A 12789-nucleotide genomic window follows, 5' to 3' on the forward strand; every position below is an offset into this window, starting at 1 on the left:
TTTTCATACAAGCAAGCCAGTATCATCTCTTCATTTTTGGAAGACAGACAACAATTTTCTGTTTTGTCCATTCCATTTCCTTATATGAACTAAAACATTTATATAGAAGGCAACACGAAAAGATCATTGGTTTCCACATTATTCAAAATAAGATTTTACCAGCTTAGAGAGGGCTTTGAGAAAACATATTCTTTACTTTACTGTCCAGGATTGAATCAGTCTCCCATAGGATCTTTGCTTTAGCTATGGACAAATAATAATTAAAAGAAAAAAAAAAAAAAGAGAAAAAAAAATCCCCCTCTTGTAGAAGACACTCATCTGGACAGTCAGAAAGTGGCAGAATTCTTAAAATACGAATTAGTGTATTATGTACTAGTAATACAAAGGTTTCTAACAGATTCCAGCAATTCAGAAAATACACTGTCCACAAAGCACTGTTTGAAATCGAGTACATTTTCTAAGACCATATAGAAATACATATAAACTAGTAAATCTTAACATGACATATTCATATTTCTGTATTTCATTAACACTCAGAAACCCCAAATGAGCAGTTACAGCTCTAGGACAGCAGGCTTTACGTAAAAAGACGATGAAGAGGGTGAAAGCTGCTTGACTTCTCCTTTTCTCTGTTTTATGTCCTAGATAGAGGCTTTTTAACAAATCATTCCAAAATTTATGTAGCTTAAAGGAGAATGAAATCTGAGAAGAACTGGGGCAAAGGAGTTTAAAAAAAGAAAAACAATATCCATTCCAAATATTAAAGTACACGGCAGAAACACAAAATTAAGAGATTAACAGAATATGACAAGACTAACCTACTTGAGTATTGTTTGGTTGTCTGTATGTGTGCATGCATGCCCTTGTCTGCACGTATACATATATTTTTCAACTCTGATCAGATTCTGTCATGAATTGAGTGAGAAGATAATTCAGTTGATGTTAACAAACTTAACGTTAAAACTGAAGAACAGATACATTTAAAAAGAAATTTCTCAGGACAGGGATCTTCTCTGTTCTGTTAATGAGTAAAGTACTGATAAACAAGGTTCATAATTAAAAAAAATAATAATCCAAACCCACACACACCATTTTTATCTGTTTAGAGCAGAACTAATTGAAGAAGCCAGGAACTTTCCCTTTCTGTTTGTTTCTAGGTACAGCTGACAAATCAGATAAGCAGTCACTACGCACAGTAACGATTCACCTATGCTACCTGCAACATACATCTCTTCATACTTCTTAAGAGGAATGAAACCAAAACCTAAATGCTGAATGGGGTTACTAGATTCATTAAGCAAATCTACGTGTTGAAGATACACAAACTTTCACAACTTAAAAACGAGAACTCCTGATAGCGAGACAAATTTCCTGGTATTTCACTGAGCTATGTAGTGAAAAGTAAGCCCGAATTACTAAAATGCTGCTTTAAGAAGCGTACAACAAATACGCGACTGACTTCAAGATCTCTGATTGAGACTAGAAGTAGAGAAACATCAAGCAGACCTCTAGAATAAAGAGCTTAGATAAATCAGCCGCAGACTCAAAGTTTTTGACAGGTAAGCTGAACAGAAAGCTTAACAAGAGCAAAAATCCAGTGCTTTGAAGAGGTTTACAGATGCTCGGTAAGGACCACAAGCCGCAACAGAATTTGCAATACCTACCACAAACAGAATCCTTCTGTCCGAAGTAGGCAGCATCAAAGAGATGGTCTGCAGTCTTTTCAAAAGAAGCCAGCATCAACACACTTTCCTTCATTTTTGCCAGTCCAAACCTAGTAATGCCCAGCACTTCGCCCTTGATTGATGGAAAAACCCAAAGACAGACTATCACAATTGTGGCTGGAGGCCTGCTGCTTGCAAAAGAAGCAAAAATCAAGTGAACAACAGAAATGTAGTTTTTACCCTAACACACACAAGTAAAAAGTTTACCATCTACAATATAGCGTTGTCATAATATGCTGCTTCACAGTTAAAACATCCTGAAGGATAACAGTTTGGTAGCAATCAATATTTACATTAAACAAGAAGTGATTATTCATACACGAAAGCAGCTTTTATAGAGATTTTTTTTTTTAAAGCAAGAACATCGGCAAGATTGAAAGAAACATGGCCAGGAGAAAAACCACACAATTATAAAGTAGTTGCTGAGCTACAAACTTAAATTGGGGTCTGAGAGCACTGTGCTGAAGCTACTGCCGATTGTCTACTAACAAATGTGACTTCATCTGCCAGGAGCTTACAGAAGACATTAAATCTTCATTTTTTCACTGTCAAGAAAAAAAGTAATTAGCTTTTTAAGCTAACTTGGTTTATTTCTGCCTCTGTTTCTAACACCCTAATTATAACAGACTGCGCACAGAAGCACAAGTCAGAAGTACTGACAAAAGAATGCACGCTAGGAGCCCAACAAGTGTAAACCGCTGCACTTTGCTACCCTTTTCTACGATCGTGTCGCAGCTCCACGCGGCCAGCCCTGGGGACTGCTGCAGCGCAGTACAACAAAGCCCTACAGTTTTGGGAGAAGTCAGAACTCCTTCATCCAGCTTACCCAAATTTAAACCCTTGCACTCTGGCAGACAAAGTGGAAAATCTTACTTCACTAAGCATACTCAAATCTAAAAATCACAATGGGTGTGAAGGAAAGAAAGCCAATTAATAAAGAACAGACACGATTTTCTACTAACAAGTTCTGGAAGACTGTTTATACTCTGTATGTAATCTGATTCTATTTGTAATGTCTGTGTCCTTAGACTCTCATATACAGTGCAGCTGCTATGAACCACACCCCATGTGGTTTTCTGCACAGCAAGCCTTAAATTGCATGCATGGCTACCCAAACAGTTGATTTTCATACCACAATTTTTAGGATTCCTATTTCCAATGAGAAATTATGATTCCCTACTCATTATATCAACTTGTTTTCAGTCAAATAGGCCTTCTCCCCCCCAAGCCCAAGAACCAGACTAATTAAGCATTTTGTTTGGTAAACAAACAACAGTATTTGGTCAGTGAAACTCACAATTCTTTAAACCTATAAGCGATTCCCATCTCCCTAGCTCATCTGTCCTTCTCAAACATGGTAAAATTAACTTGCCTAAACAGGACAATGTAACATTTAGAAAACACATAGTACAAACCTTGTAAGTCATTAGATCAGACAACAACATAACATGTCTCCTGTCAATGCTCATACCATGGTTCACCATTGTATACTGAATCTCATTGATAATTGTCGTCCGAGCAGCTTCAATCCCTAGTGTCTTCTCTACCTACGCAAGAGATTATGTTAGATTAATGAAAAATCAAATGCTTAGAGCAAGTATATTCCTGGAAAAAATACTGACTGATGTCAGATTAATACTCCATTTCCATTACTACCCTTTTGCATTTCTCTGTTTTAAAAATAGTTTTAGAAAAAGCTGCTTCGAAGTGAACAGTGCTGCCAGTCGAATTGTTCTCTTGCGTTAATGCATTCTGACAACTATTAGTGAACTCAGGCTTGATGATACATCAACTGCTGCATCTGAGCACAAACAAGCACTTGTAACAAAGATGCTATGGGGGAAACCCCACAGTACCCACTTAAACGCTACCTCATAAGTGTTGTTAGAAGACGTTTTTGTTCCTTTCACTCCATGGGTAGCCATAACAGCTCGCAGATTATCACCTTCAACTAGAAGTTTATATTTTTCCTTTCCACTTTGTTCATCAATATGAATGACAGCTCGGGAAACCTCTGGTATACCTTGCACTACAACCTTGACAAAACAAACAAAAAAAACCCCTAGTAACTTTGGTGTGCACAGTATAGAAAGGTAAACTTTATTAGCATTCAAACTTATTTAGAAGCACCAGTCTTTGGAGTAAATGCTCAATTAAAATACATATGAAACAAGATTTCCTGCTCTTCAATACGCTAGGTACAAATGTGACATTCACACCATATTACAAACCTTACTCATCTGTATTTTATATTTTATGCCAGATATCCTCACACTCAGATCTGGCGATATATCCACACAAATGAAAGGGCATCCTGCCAATAATAAACGTTCACTTATGCCTATTTTTAAAAATCAAAGTAAACTGTCTCCTCACAGCAAAAGCTGTAAAAATGCCAGATACTGTCATGTGGTTAAGCTCTGGATGCAGTTGGAAGAAGTTACCACTATTTCATACAACTGCTGCACTCCGAATGCTTCAATAAATGTTGTAAGGAACATATCAACGCTTCAATTTAATTTAGTAATTGAAGATTACTAACTGAGGCTTAATTTCAGCTGTAAAGCAGTAGCATCACAATCTAAGAGTTACGGACTCGGCCTATGTTTATTGACAATACTGACAAGAATTACTTCATCTTCCCACCATAGAACTCCAAATTACTATAACTGATCACCTCCCACAAAAACGTAAAACAACTTTTGTTTTTACCTTTGGGAGTTCTTCCTTCAGGGACTGCAATACATAATACATTGAACTCTTGCTGTTTTCACGAGGGGTCACACATACAACTGCTTCTCCATGGACAGCAACATCTCCAGGCTTTACTCTGAGTTTAGATATGCAAATAGAGTAGCGCACAGTCTCTGCATTCACCTGTGGCAGAAGTCAGCCAGCAAACATCAGGATATCTCTCTTAACAGATACAAATCTGCCCAAATACATGCAGCAGTCTCTCAACAATATAAAAAAGCAGAACGTGGAAAAATAACAGGGAGTTGTGACTCTTATAAATTGTATGAAATACTATCCTGTGCTGAGGGTAGCGGCCTGCGTGTTGACTAACAGACAGAAATGCCATCCTTGGGTTTAGCAAGGCACCAAGAAATGAATGTATGTTCTCTCATTCCCAAATAAAGGAAAAATTACTCACTTGACAAGGAGAAAAAACCCAACCCCAGATATAATGTAGCCACAGCACATCTTCTGTTCACTTTCTTTTTTTAAACTTCCACTGGTCTGACTTGTGATGTTGAAGAGGCCCTTTGGAACTTACCCAAGGAATATTCTGCCTAAGACCTGAACAACTCACCTCTAACCTCAGTAGTCTAATGCGCTCTAAAGACAACTTCACTAGGATGAAACAATCATCTGGAAGAAACACTTCCTCAATATATTCTGAAATCTTTAAGAGATAAGGATGAAATAGTTAGCATGTGAAAACAGTTTAAATGCCCCATAACAACTGGCTAACTTTTACATTTAAAGTATTAGCAATAATACAATTTTTCCTACCTCCCCTAATAAAGTTTTCTCAATTCTTCCTTTAACCAGACGGGCAAAATCAGGATCATCATCTTTATCCAACTGTGCTGTTATTATAGGGGTGCTACAAAAAGTAAAGATACAAAAAAATAAAACAGTGAGGAAACTGCTCAGCTAGATTACAGATAGCAATTTGAATTCCAGTTTGCCTTATGGAACCTATCTCATCTCTAGAATAGTATTTAAAAAGGTAAAAGACCTTCAGCTTCCTCAGGTACACCCAAGGAAATTACTGTTTATGTACTTCAGGCTGGTAAAAATAAGCAAACACACAAGAGATTGTAACACAGTAACTAGTGACTGTTTTCACGGCAACACCACTCTAGCATTATTTAAGTATGGCTTCATGAATAGGTATGCTTCAACTACTGCTGAACTCCAGAAAGTTTCACAGCATATGAGACATTTATTAGAATACTAAATATAGGTAACCACTTAACCACATTTGATTTTCAGAAAAAATGAAGCTTCTCTCTTCTCTGGCCCCAAGTATCACTTAGTTGGATAGGTATTAGATCTTTTTTATTTGGGTATCCCATGCATCAACATTGTCTAGTCTATTACTGAAAACAGGGAAAGTCTATGATGTATTGCAAATTTACCCATCAAGTCTCACTTAGGCAAAGGAAAAAAAAACCACCAAAAACAACCAAACCAGAACAACGTTAGTACCTAATAGCCTTTGAAGCATTAATGATTTCTTTGATTCTTGGCACACCCAAAGTAATGTTCATTGAAGCAACGCCAGCAAAATGGAAAGTCTTCAGAGTCATCTGTGTGCCAGGCTCACCAATACTCTGTGCACAAAGAGCTCCTACTGCAGAACCAGGCTCCATCTGTGCCCTGATAAAGAAATTCTCTCATAAAATAATACAGAAAGAGACACAGAACTGAATAAAGTATAAATTCCTAAGCAAGCAAAGACAGAAACTATTTTGGTAGATACGTGAGAAGTTCGTTACCTTTTAATTTTTAATAATAAATGAACAGGAAGTAAGTTAAAAGGTCTCTAATACTCAAGATTGATCTCATTCTAGCAAAGAAGATGCCCTGTCCTACAGGCATTCTACAGATTCAGGATAACATCCATAACAATAAACACAACACTTGTCCTCTTCCTCCTCAGCATCAAACCGTAGATTGAGGATTCCCTATTCAGGGAAATCCCATATGCTAACATTTCCAGACCCCCCTCCCTTTATACATTTAAACATAAGAAAGCTTTATTAAATCTTCTTTAAGAACTTATTACACAGATTATTTTTAATCAGAGCAAAATCTAGACATTAATGTCTTTGTTGTCTTCACCTTATTTAAAAGCCCTACGCTGATGACCTACTTTCCCTCGAAGTTACACAAGTAATGGGCTTATTCCCACATTTGCCCCTTTCTAAAATTTACGTACTTTGAGAACTGGTTGTCCTTACAGGACAAAAATAAAAAAGATCAATGAAGACCACACCACACTATGATAAGCAATTTCAAAATGAGACACGAGGGGTGGTTTACATCCCCCCCTACAATTTTGATCAGATCCTGCAAGTTAGCATTCTTAAGCTTGCTCAGACTGCAACGTGGTCTGCCTTTCTAGAGCAAACACAACCTCTGAACTTAAGGCACAACACCACTTCCTCAAACAATCTAATTGCAGCAGCTTCTTGCATATTTCTTGATGAAATCTTACGAAGTAAAATTACTGTCGAATAGTGATTTAGCTTGTAACAGCTAAAGGAATTAATTCTGGGTGACTGTAAAAACAAAATCATTTAAGCAAAGGTTACTGTTCTCACTATTATTTGGACGTCTCCTGACATTCATGTAATATCTGCCTAAAAATTGCTGGAATCTCAGCCGAAAGATTTCTCCTGGTAAAATGACAATAGTCTATAAACCAAAACCGATCTTCATAGCAATCAGATCCTTTCCAAGGGCACCGTCTTTCAGTCAGATCAGCAGAATACAGTATGCCAGAATGTTTAAGAAAGCTCAAGACAAATGTAAGCAAGTAATCCTAACAACTGAAAGCAGGAAACTGCTAATTGCTTTAAACTAGTTCTGTTAAGAATGCAGCACATACATGAATTTTCTAGAAAAAGTATTAGTAAACAATTGATGCAGGTGAGCATGAGGCCACAAAGCAGATGTCACCAATGGCTGCACGCCAATGACCAAATCCAAGGAGTCTAGAGTAAATGAAACAACTCCTAATGGATAAGAAGATGAAAACATCCACAGTATCATTATCTTGTTAGAGACAACAGAACAAACAAAAATCTCCTGCAAGTGCTTAAGAGATTCAAGACCACATTAACACCAGGTGTAACATTAACTCTTTACGGACTGTGTAGATCCAAGAATAACTGTGAAGATTCATGTGGATTTGAAACTGATCTATTCAGACATTATTTTGCATGGACTCTTTGGAGGTTTGGAACAATCTCCTGCAAGAGGGGGAGGAAGGGAACATGCCTGCTGCCAGTGGGTGTAAAAATGTGTAGAGTGTTTAAACAATATCCTCTCTCACTCTGAATCCTAGCACTTTTGGCTTTCACCAGAATCTGCTGTCAAAATACGATCTGTGGATAGAAGTAGTAAGTAGCTATGTAAGAGAACTGTGTTCGCGGGTATGATCACTACTGTTTCAGAAGAAAGGTGTCTGAACACAAGCAGATAGCTTTGCATGTTCAAAAAATAAAAAGTTAAGTATAAAGCATCTTTCCTACAATGTAAAAAGAAATCAGAAGTCTTCTAATGAAATAATCTGATTATGACTGTAGACAGAAAGGTAAAAATCTCAAGTGTCAGACCTCGAGAAATGTTGTACAAGACTCAACTCTGCCTTAACAAGCCCACCTGTAGACAGCAATGTTTTGGGGTTTTTTTGGCATTTTACCTTTGTCTTGCAATGTTTATGGCCTTGAGGCCAACTGTTTCATTTTATTCGTATTGCATTCACAACACGACCAACACTCATACAGTAAAAATAGCAAAATACACTCCTACATTGCAAACAAAGCAACAAATGCTAAACTGGGGAGGGCGTGGGATAAACTGAGAAAATAACAGGCTAAACGCTTACCTCATGTATTTGTCCCTACAAGTCTCTAGAAACTTCTCCAGTTGTGTTGGAGTAATCCTATCCAGCTGATATAAAACTCGTGGCTGAGAAGAGAATAAAAGAGTTGGAAAATCAATAGCTTACAAATATTGAAAATAGCTATATAACTACCCCCTTGAAACTATTTACCTCTGTTGTGCCATTGTCATTAATGCCATACTTGTCCCTAGTTTTTTTTATCTTCTCAGAAACACCTTTGATGAATTTTTTAATTTCCTGAAATTACATTAAAAACAACAGTAAGCGAAGACATGGTCTTCATAGTCAAATCTTCAGCAGTAAATTATTTGCTCAGACCTCCAAATGGTATGTTTACAATAATAAATTAACAATGCACAGTATGGAGAGAGGAACATTAAAACTTAAGACACGCACATACACTAGAATTTAGCAAACCAGATTCACTCTTGTGTAACCACAAATTAGTAGCAATACATGAGGAATATGGTCCACGCTGAACAAAAGCATCCTTCCTGAGCACGCATGGAAAACTTAAAGAGATCTAACTGTGGTTGATCCTACCTTCCTACCCACCACTTACTGAAGCTGATTCTACCACCAAAAAAAAATAAACCAACACCAAAACACCCCTCAAAATTCTTATTTTCTGAGTATACTGACACATCTACATTCTCCCTCATTTCTCAGTATTCAAAATAAGTCAAAATGGAAAGACTGTGGCAAGAGAGGAAGTACATGAAGGACACCTGGCTGCACAGATTTCAGAAATTCAAGACGTACTTTATTTGGGAGGAAAAACCACTCAAAATTGATACACACATGTCAGTCTCTACCTAACGTAGTTCAAATAACTCTTGTTATCTTGTGGAGAGGTCTTGCAGATAATTGCATTTCACACGTAGTAGTACATAAACCTTTCACTCTCTCACCAGTTTTACCCAAAAGTATTTCTAGCAGTCTTTACTGGAACATAGACTGAAACAATTACTGTTACAAAACCAGCCAATAATTCTATGAAACATCAGTTGGGCGTTAGATTTTGGATATTGTAATGCACACTACAAGTCAAGAAATACGAGTTCCACAAATAAACTCTTCCGTAAAAGTGGACTCAGTGCAAGTCACTGGATTATCAAAACCAAAATATAAACAAAAGCAAGAGGAAGTCCTTCCCATTTGCCTCAACAATGACTTAAGAAAGCCTCTGTAAAGAAACAAACAGTTTGATTTTTAGAGTCCCTTTAAACCCTTTTCAAGCCATTAGTCCTGCCTGACAACCAGGATGACAATAATGTAATATCACTTCTTCTTCACTCAGTACTGGACTCCTTCCAACCACCAACAGTAGCTGGGCACCAAAAATTACTAGTAAATATCTGAGTGACTGCCCTTCCCCTCTCCCCCAACCTAATATATAAATCATTATAAATACACTTCTATTACATCCTAACAGAATCCTTAGATCCTCAAAATAACAACATTGTTACTGATAGTCAAGAAATTTTCAGACAGTAAGTTACTTTCTGCCAATACCAGCACAAAGTTCAACTGAAAGAACCAACAACAGAAATGTGCTGCTGGAATGGATGCTTCAAGTTGTTTCCCCACTTGGATGACAACAGGATGCATTCATACATTTTTGCCCCTTTTGCCCTGTACTAAGTCACAGTAATTCAAGAATGAAATATTTTGCCATTTTAAAGGTTTTTGACCCTGAAATCTTTGCATAAAATCGATTATTTATTTCCTAAAATAAACTGTTAAGCAATAACGTGATATTAGAAAAAATAATATTTTTACTATGGGTGCATTAAAAAGAAGGAATATTGTAGCTCTTGCAGAAGACAATCCAAAACATTTGATCTAGGAAAAAAACCCCACAACCCAACAATCCACCCCACTAAGGAGAGATTTTAGAAGTAATTCTATCACAAAAGATGCTTCTTTTGCGGAGGGGCTGGAAGGGAGGAGTGGAAGGGGAAGAGGCAGGAGGTGTAAGTAACACTGACTTCTTCCTCCAGAACACCGAAGACTAAGTTGTAAATTTTCACCTACTAGAAAACCTGGGGACAGTAATAATAACCACACCCATCACAAACTCCTCAAAACAAGTTGTCATACTGGCTGAGTAACTGGCCATGTGGTCACATGGAGAAAGTCCACAATAGGGCTGTCTTAAGACTAGTAGAGCAGAGGACTCCAAGTAGCATTATGAGAAACTGCGTAGTAGTATTATGTGAAAATATGTGAAAGTAGTATTATGTGAAAAAGTAGCATTATGAGAAAAGAACAACTTTTCCTCTTGGACAGTCCCTGAGCTCCAAAACGCTTTACAAAAAAAAAAAACCCAAAACCTCCCAACATAGCACATCTGTTGTTATTTATAATTCTGAACTGTAAAAATAAGGTACTCAAATGGTACATTATTTCCACACACTAAAGACAAAAAAAGGTGAGAAATAGAAGGTAAATCTCTGAAGACATTTCTCATTGTCAAAAGTTTTCTTCATGCATAACAACTAAAAGAGAAAATTAGCAATTCCTCTCAACTTTCAATTATTTGTTGGCAGTTTATCCAAACTACGGATTAATTTATGCTACAAATAGAATGAAAACGTAGCTCACTTTTTGCTGAGCCTGTCTGTCTCTATGGACTTATCTTAAGTGCAACACTGTCCTCTACGAGCACAGCGATGCAACTGCCAGAGCAAGCTCAAGAAACCATCAGTTCTTTCATATTATCTAAACCTATGAAGTCTTTTAGTCTGGACCTGTTTAACAAAACAGCACCAAACTGACTCAGTAAGCTGAGGCTCCACGTGGGCTTTGTCAGCTCCTACAGAGCCCAAATTTAGTCAGAATAGCAGTGCAGGGTATAAAGCCTAGCCAGCCAGGTGCTTGCATCACGTGTCCCGACACTTAAGCTAGTGGAATCATTTCTATACATGAAACACTGCTGATAGAAGAATCCTCGCAGCTACAAAGCTTGCTGAAACACAGCGATCCAGACAACCCCACAAGATCCACCAATAATCTCCTCGAGTCCAGGCAGACCCATTAGGTCAGTTCTACACGTGCCAGCACCAACTGGCTGTGTGCTGAGCCTTTTCCATGTTTGTACCACACTCCCCAGTACTCTTATTCCATCTACAAAAAGAAACCATAGAGAAATGATTTAACTGATGTTTTTTGTTTTTAAATTGTGAGGTTCTTCTAAATATTTTCCCAATTTCAATAAGAAGGAAATAAAACCTTCCCTTCACCCGTATCTTAATATACTCAAATATATTAAAAGAATAACACAATTTAAACTGTGCCAGCCAACAATCTGCTTATTCATTGGTTAAATTCCCACCAGTGACGGCGGAGTGCAGGCAGAGTGAATGTCACCCTGTTTGAAAAAGGCTATTCAGACATACTGGTTTTTGCACAAGAGTGGATAAGCCTGTTATAGGAACCTCCTGGTAAAATAACACCAATAAAAATATCTCAGTTCTGGAAAAGGAAAAGTGGAGGAAGGGGTAGGAAAATGTCAGAAAAGATGCTAATATCCCTAAAGTTTGAAAGAATGAGTTTTCAAAGGCAGTTTCAGGTACTAAAAGACAGCTTCCTCATATCCTCAGATTTCACTATGAGGATTAATTCGTCTCATGGTTTTCACCACTAAAATGGAACTGGGGTAAGTAATTGTGATGAACACCTACATTATTATTTAACAAGCAGTAACTTATATATGCTAATCAGTTACTTTAGCACTATACACACATCTTTAGCTAAAAAGCACTAACATTAATGCTCACACAGTGCACACACATGCTACAATTACCTCATTATATTTTTCATAACCTGTCTCAGTTAATGTCTTCAAGGATGAACAGAAAAAAAAAAAGGAAAGAAGAAAATGTAACAATATCTAAAACTTAAAAATCTTCAGTTAAACTAATTACCATTACGGTGATGTAGCCATATCTGTGATTCTGAAATTAACAGCAATTATCTAGATTTTCCTGATAAGATTACAAATATGTACACCTCAAAGACCAGCTTCATCTCCAAACTCTGGTGTTAGTATATTGCATTTTTTTTCCTTCAGAGAAGCAGTTAAGATTCACAGCATATTTCAAGTATGGATATACTTATTTTTTCAACTCTGCTGTAGCAACAGAATTGTGAATCAGGTTTATAAAAAACCGCTTAAAAACAACAATTATTTTTTCATCTTCTGCTCTGAAGCACTTAGATCTATTAAAAAGAAACCCTTCAAAAGCAGGTCACTGCTGATGATGTTCTCATCTCTGCCAGTAATAAGAAGGTGCATCAAGGTAACAGCTTTATGTGTCCACAGGCAGGTTAATTGTACACTTCTTAATCACTGTCTCCTAAAGTAGTCTTTAGGTATAGCTGCTCTCAGAAATACTAAAATTGTTTAATGCTCTTTCA

General features: G+C 37.1%; 1 protein-coding gene across 8 annotated transcripts in view; it reads right to left on the reverse strand.

Moving 5' to 3' along the window:
- POLR3A (RNA polymerase III subunit A) overlaps window positions 1-12789 on the reverse strand; it is a 48804-nt gene that overhangs the window by 11789 nt on the left and 24226 nt on the right. For 6 of the 8 annotated variants that reach the window (XR_005106356.1, XR_005106355.1, XR_005106357.1 and 3 more), the window contains 10 exons: window positions 12176-12211; window positions 8518-8604; window positions 8350-8432; window positions 5943-6113; window positions 5241-5334; window positions 5038-5130; window positions 4437-4601; window positions 3596-3760; window positions 3140-3271; window positions 1665-1797 (listed from right to left, as the gene is read on the reverse strand). Coding sequence is in view for 5 of the 8 variants with exons in the window: in XM_037401438.1 (XP_037257335.1) it covers window positions 1665-1797; window positions 3140-3271; window positions 3596-3760; window positions 4437-4601; window positions 5038-5130; window positions 5241-5334; window positions 5943-6113; window positions 8350-8432; window positions 8518-8604; window positions 12176-12211 (1159 nt within the window). In the remaining 3 variants the exon portion in view is untranslated. Of the gene's footprint in view, window positions 1-1664; window positions 1853-3139; window positions 3272-3595; window positions 3761-4436; window positions 4602-5037; window positions 5131-5240; window positions 5335-5942; window positions 6114-8349; window positions 8433-8517; window positions 8605-12175; window positions 12212-12789 lie in introns of those variants that run through there. The other 2 variants (XM_037401439.1, XM_037401437.1) reach the window with 2 other exon arrangements.

The sequence above is a fragment of the Falco rusticolus genome, chromosome 9, assembly GCF_015220075.1.
Source record: "Falco rusticolus isolate bFalRus1 chromosome 9, bFalRus1.pri, whole genome shotgun sequence".
NCBI lineage: Eukaryota > Metazoa > Chordata > Aves > Falconiformes > Falconidae > Falco > Falco rusticolus.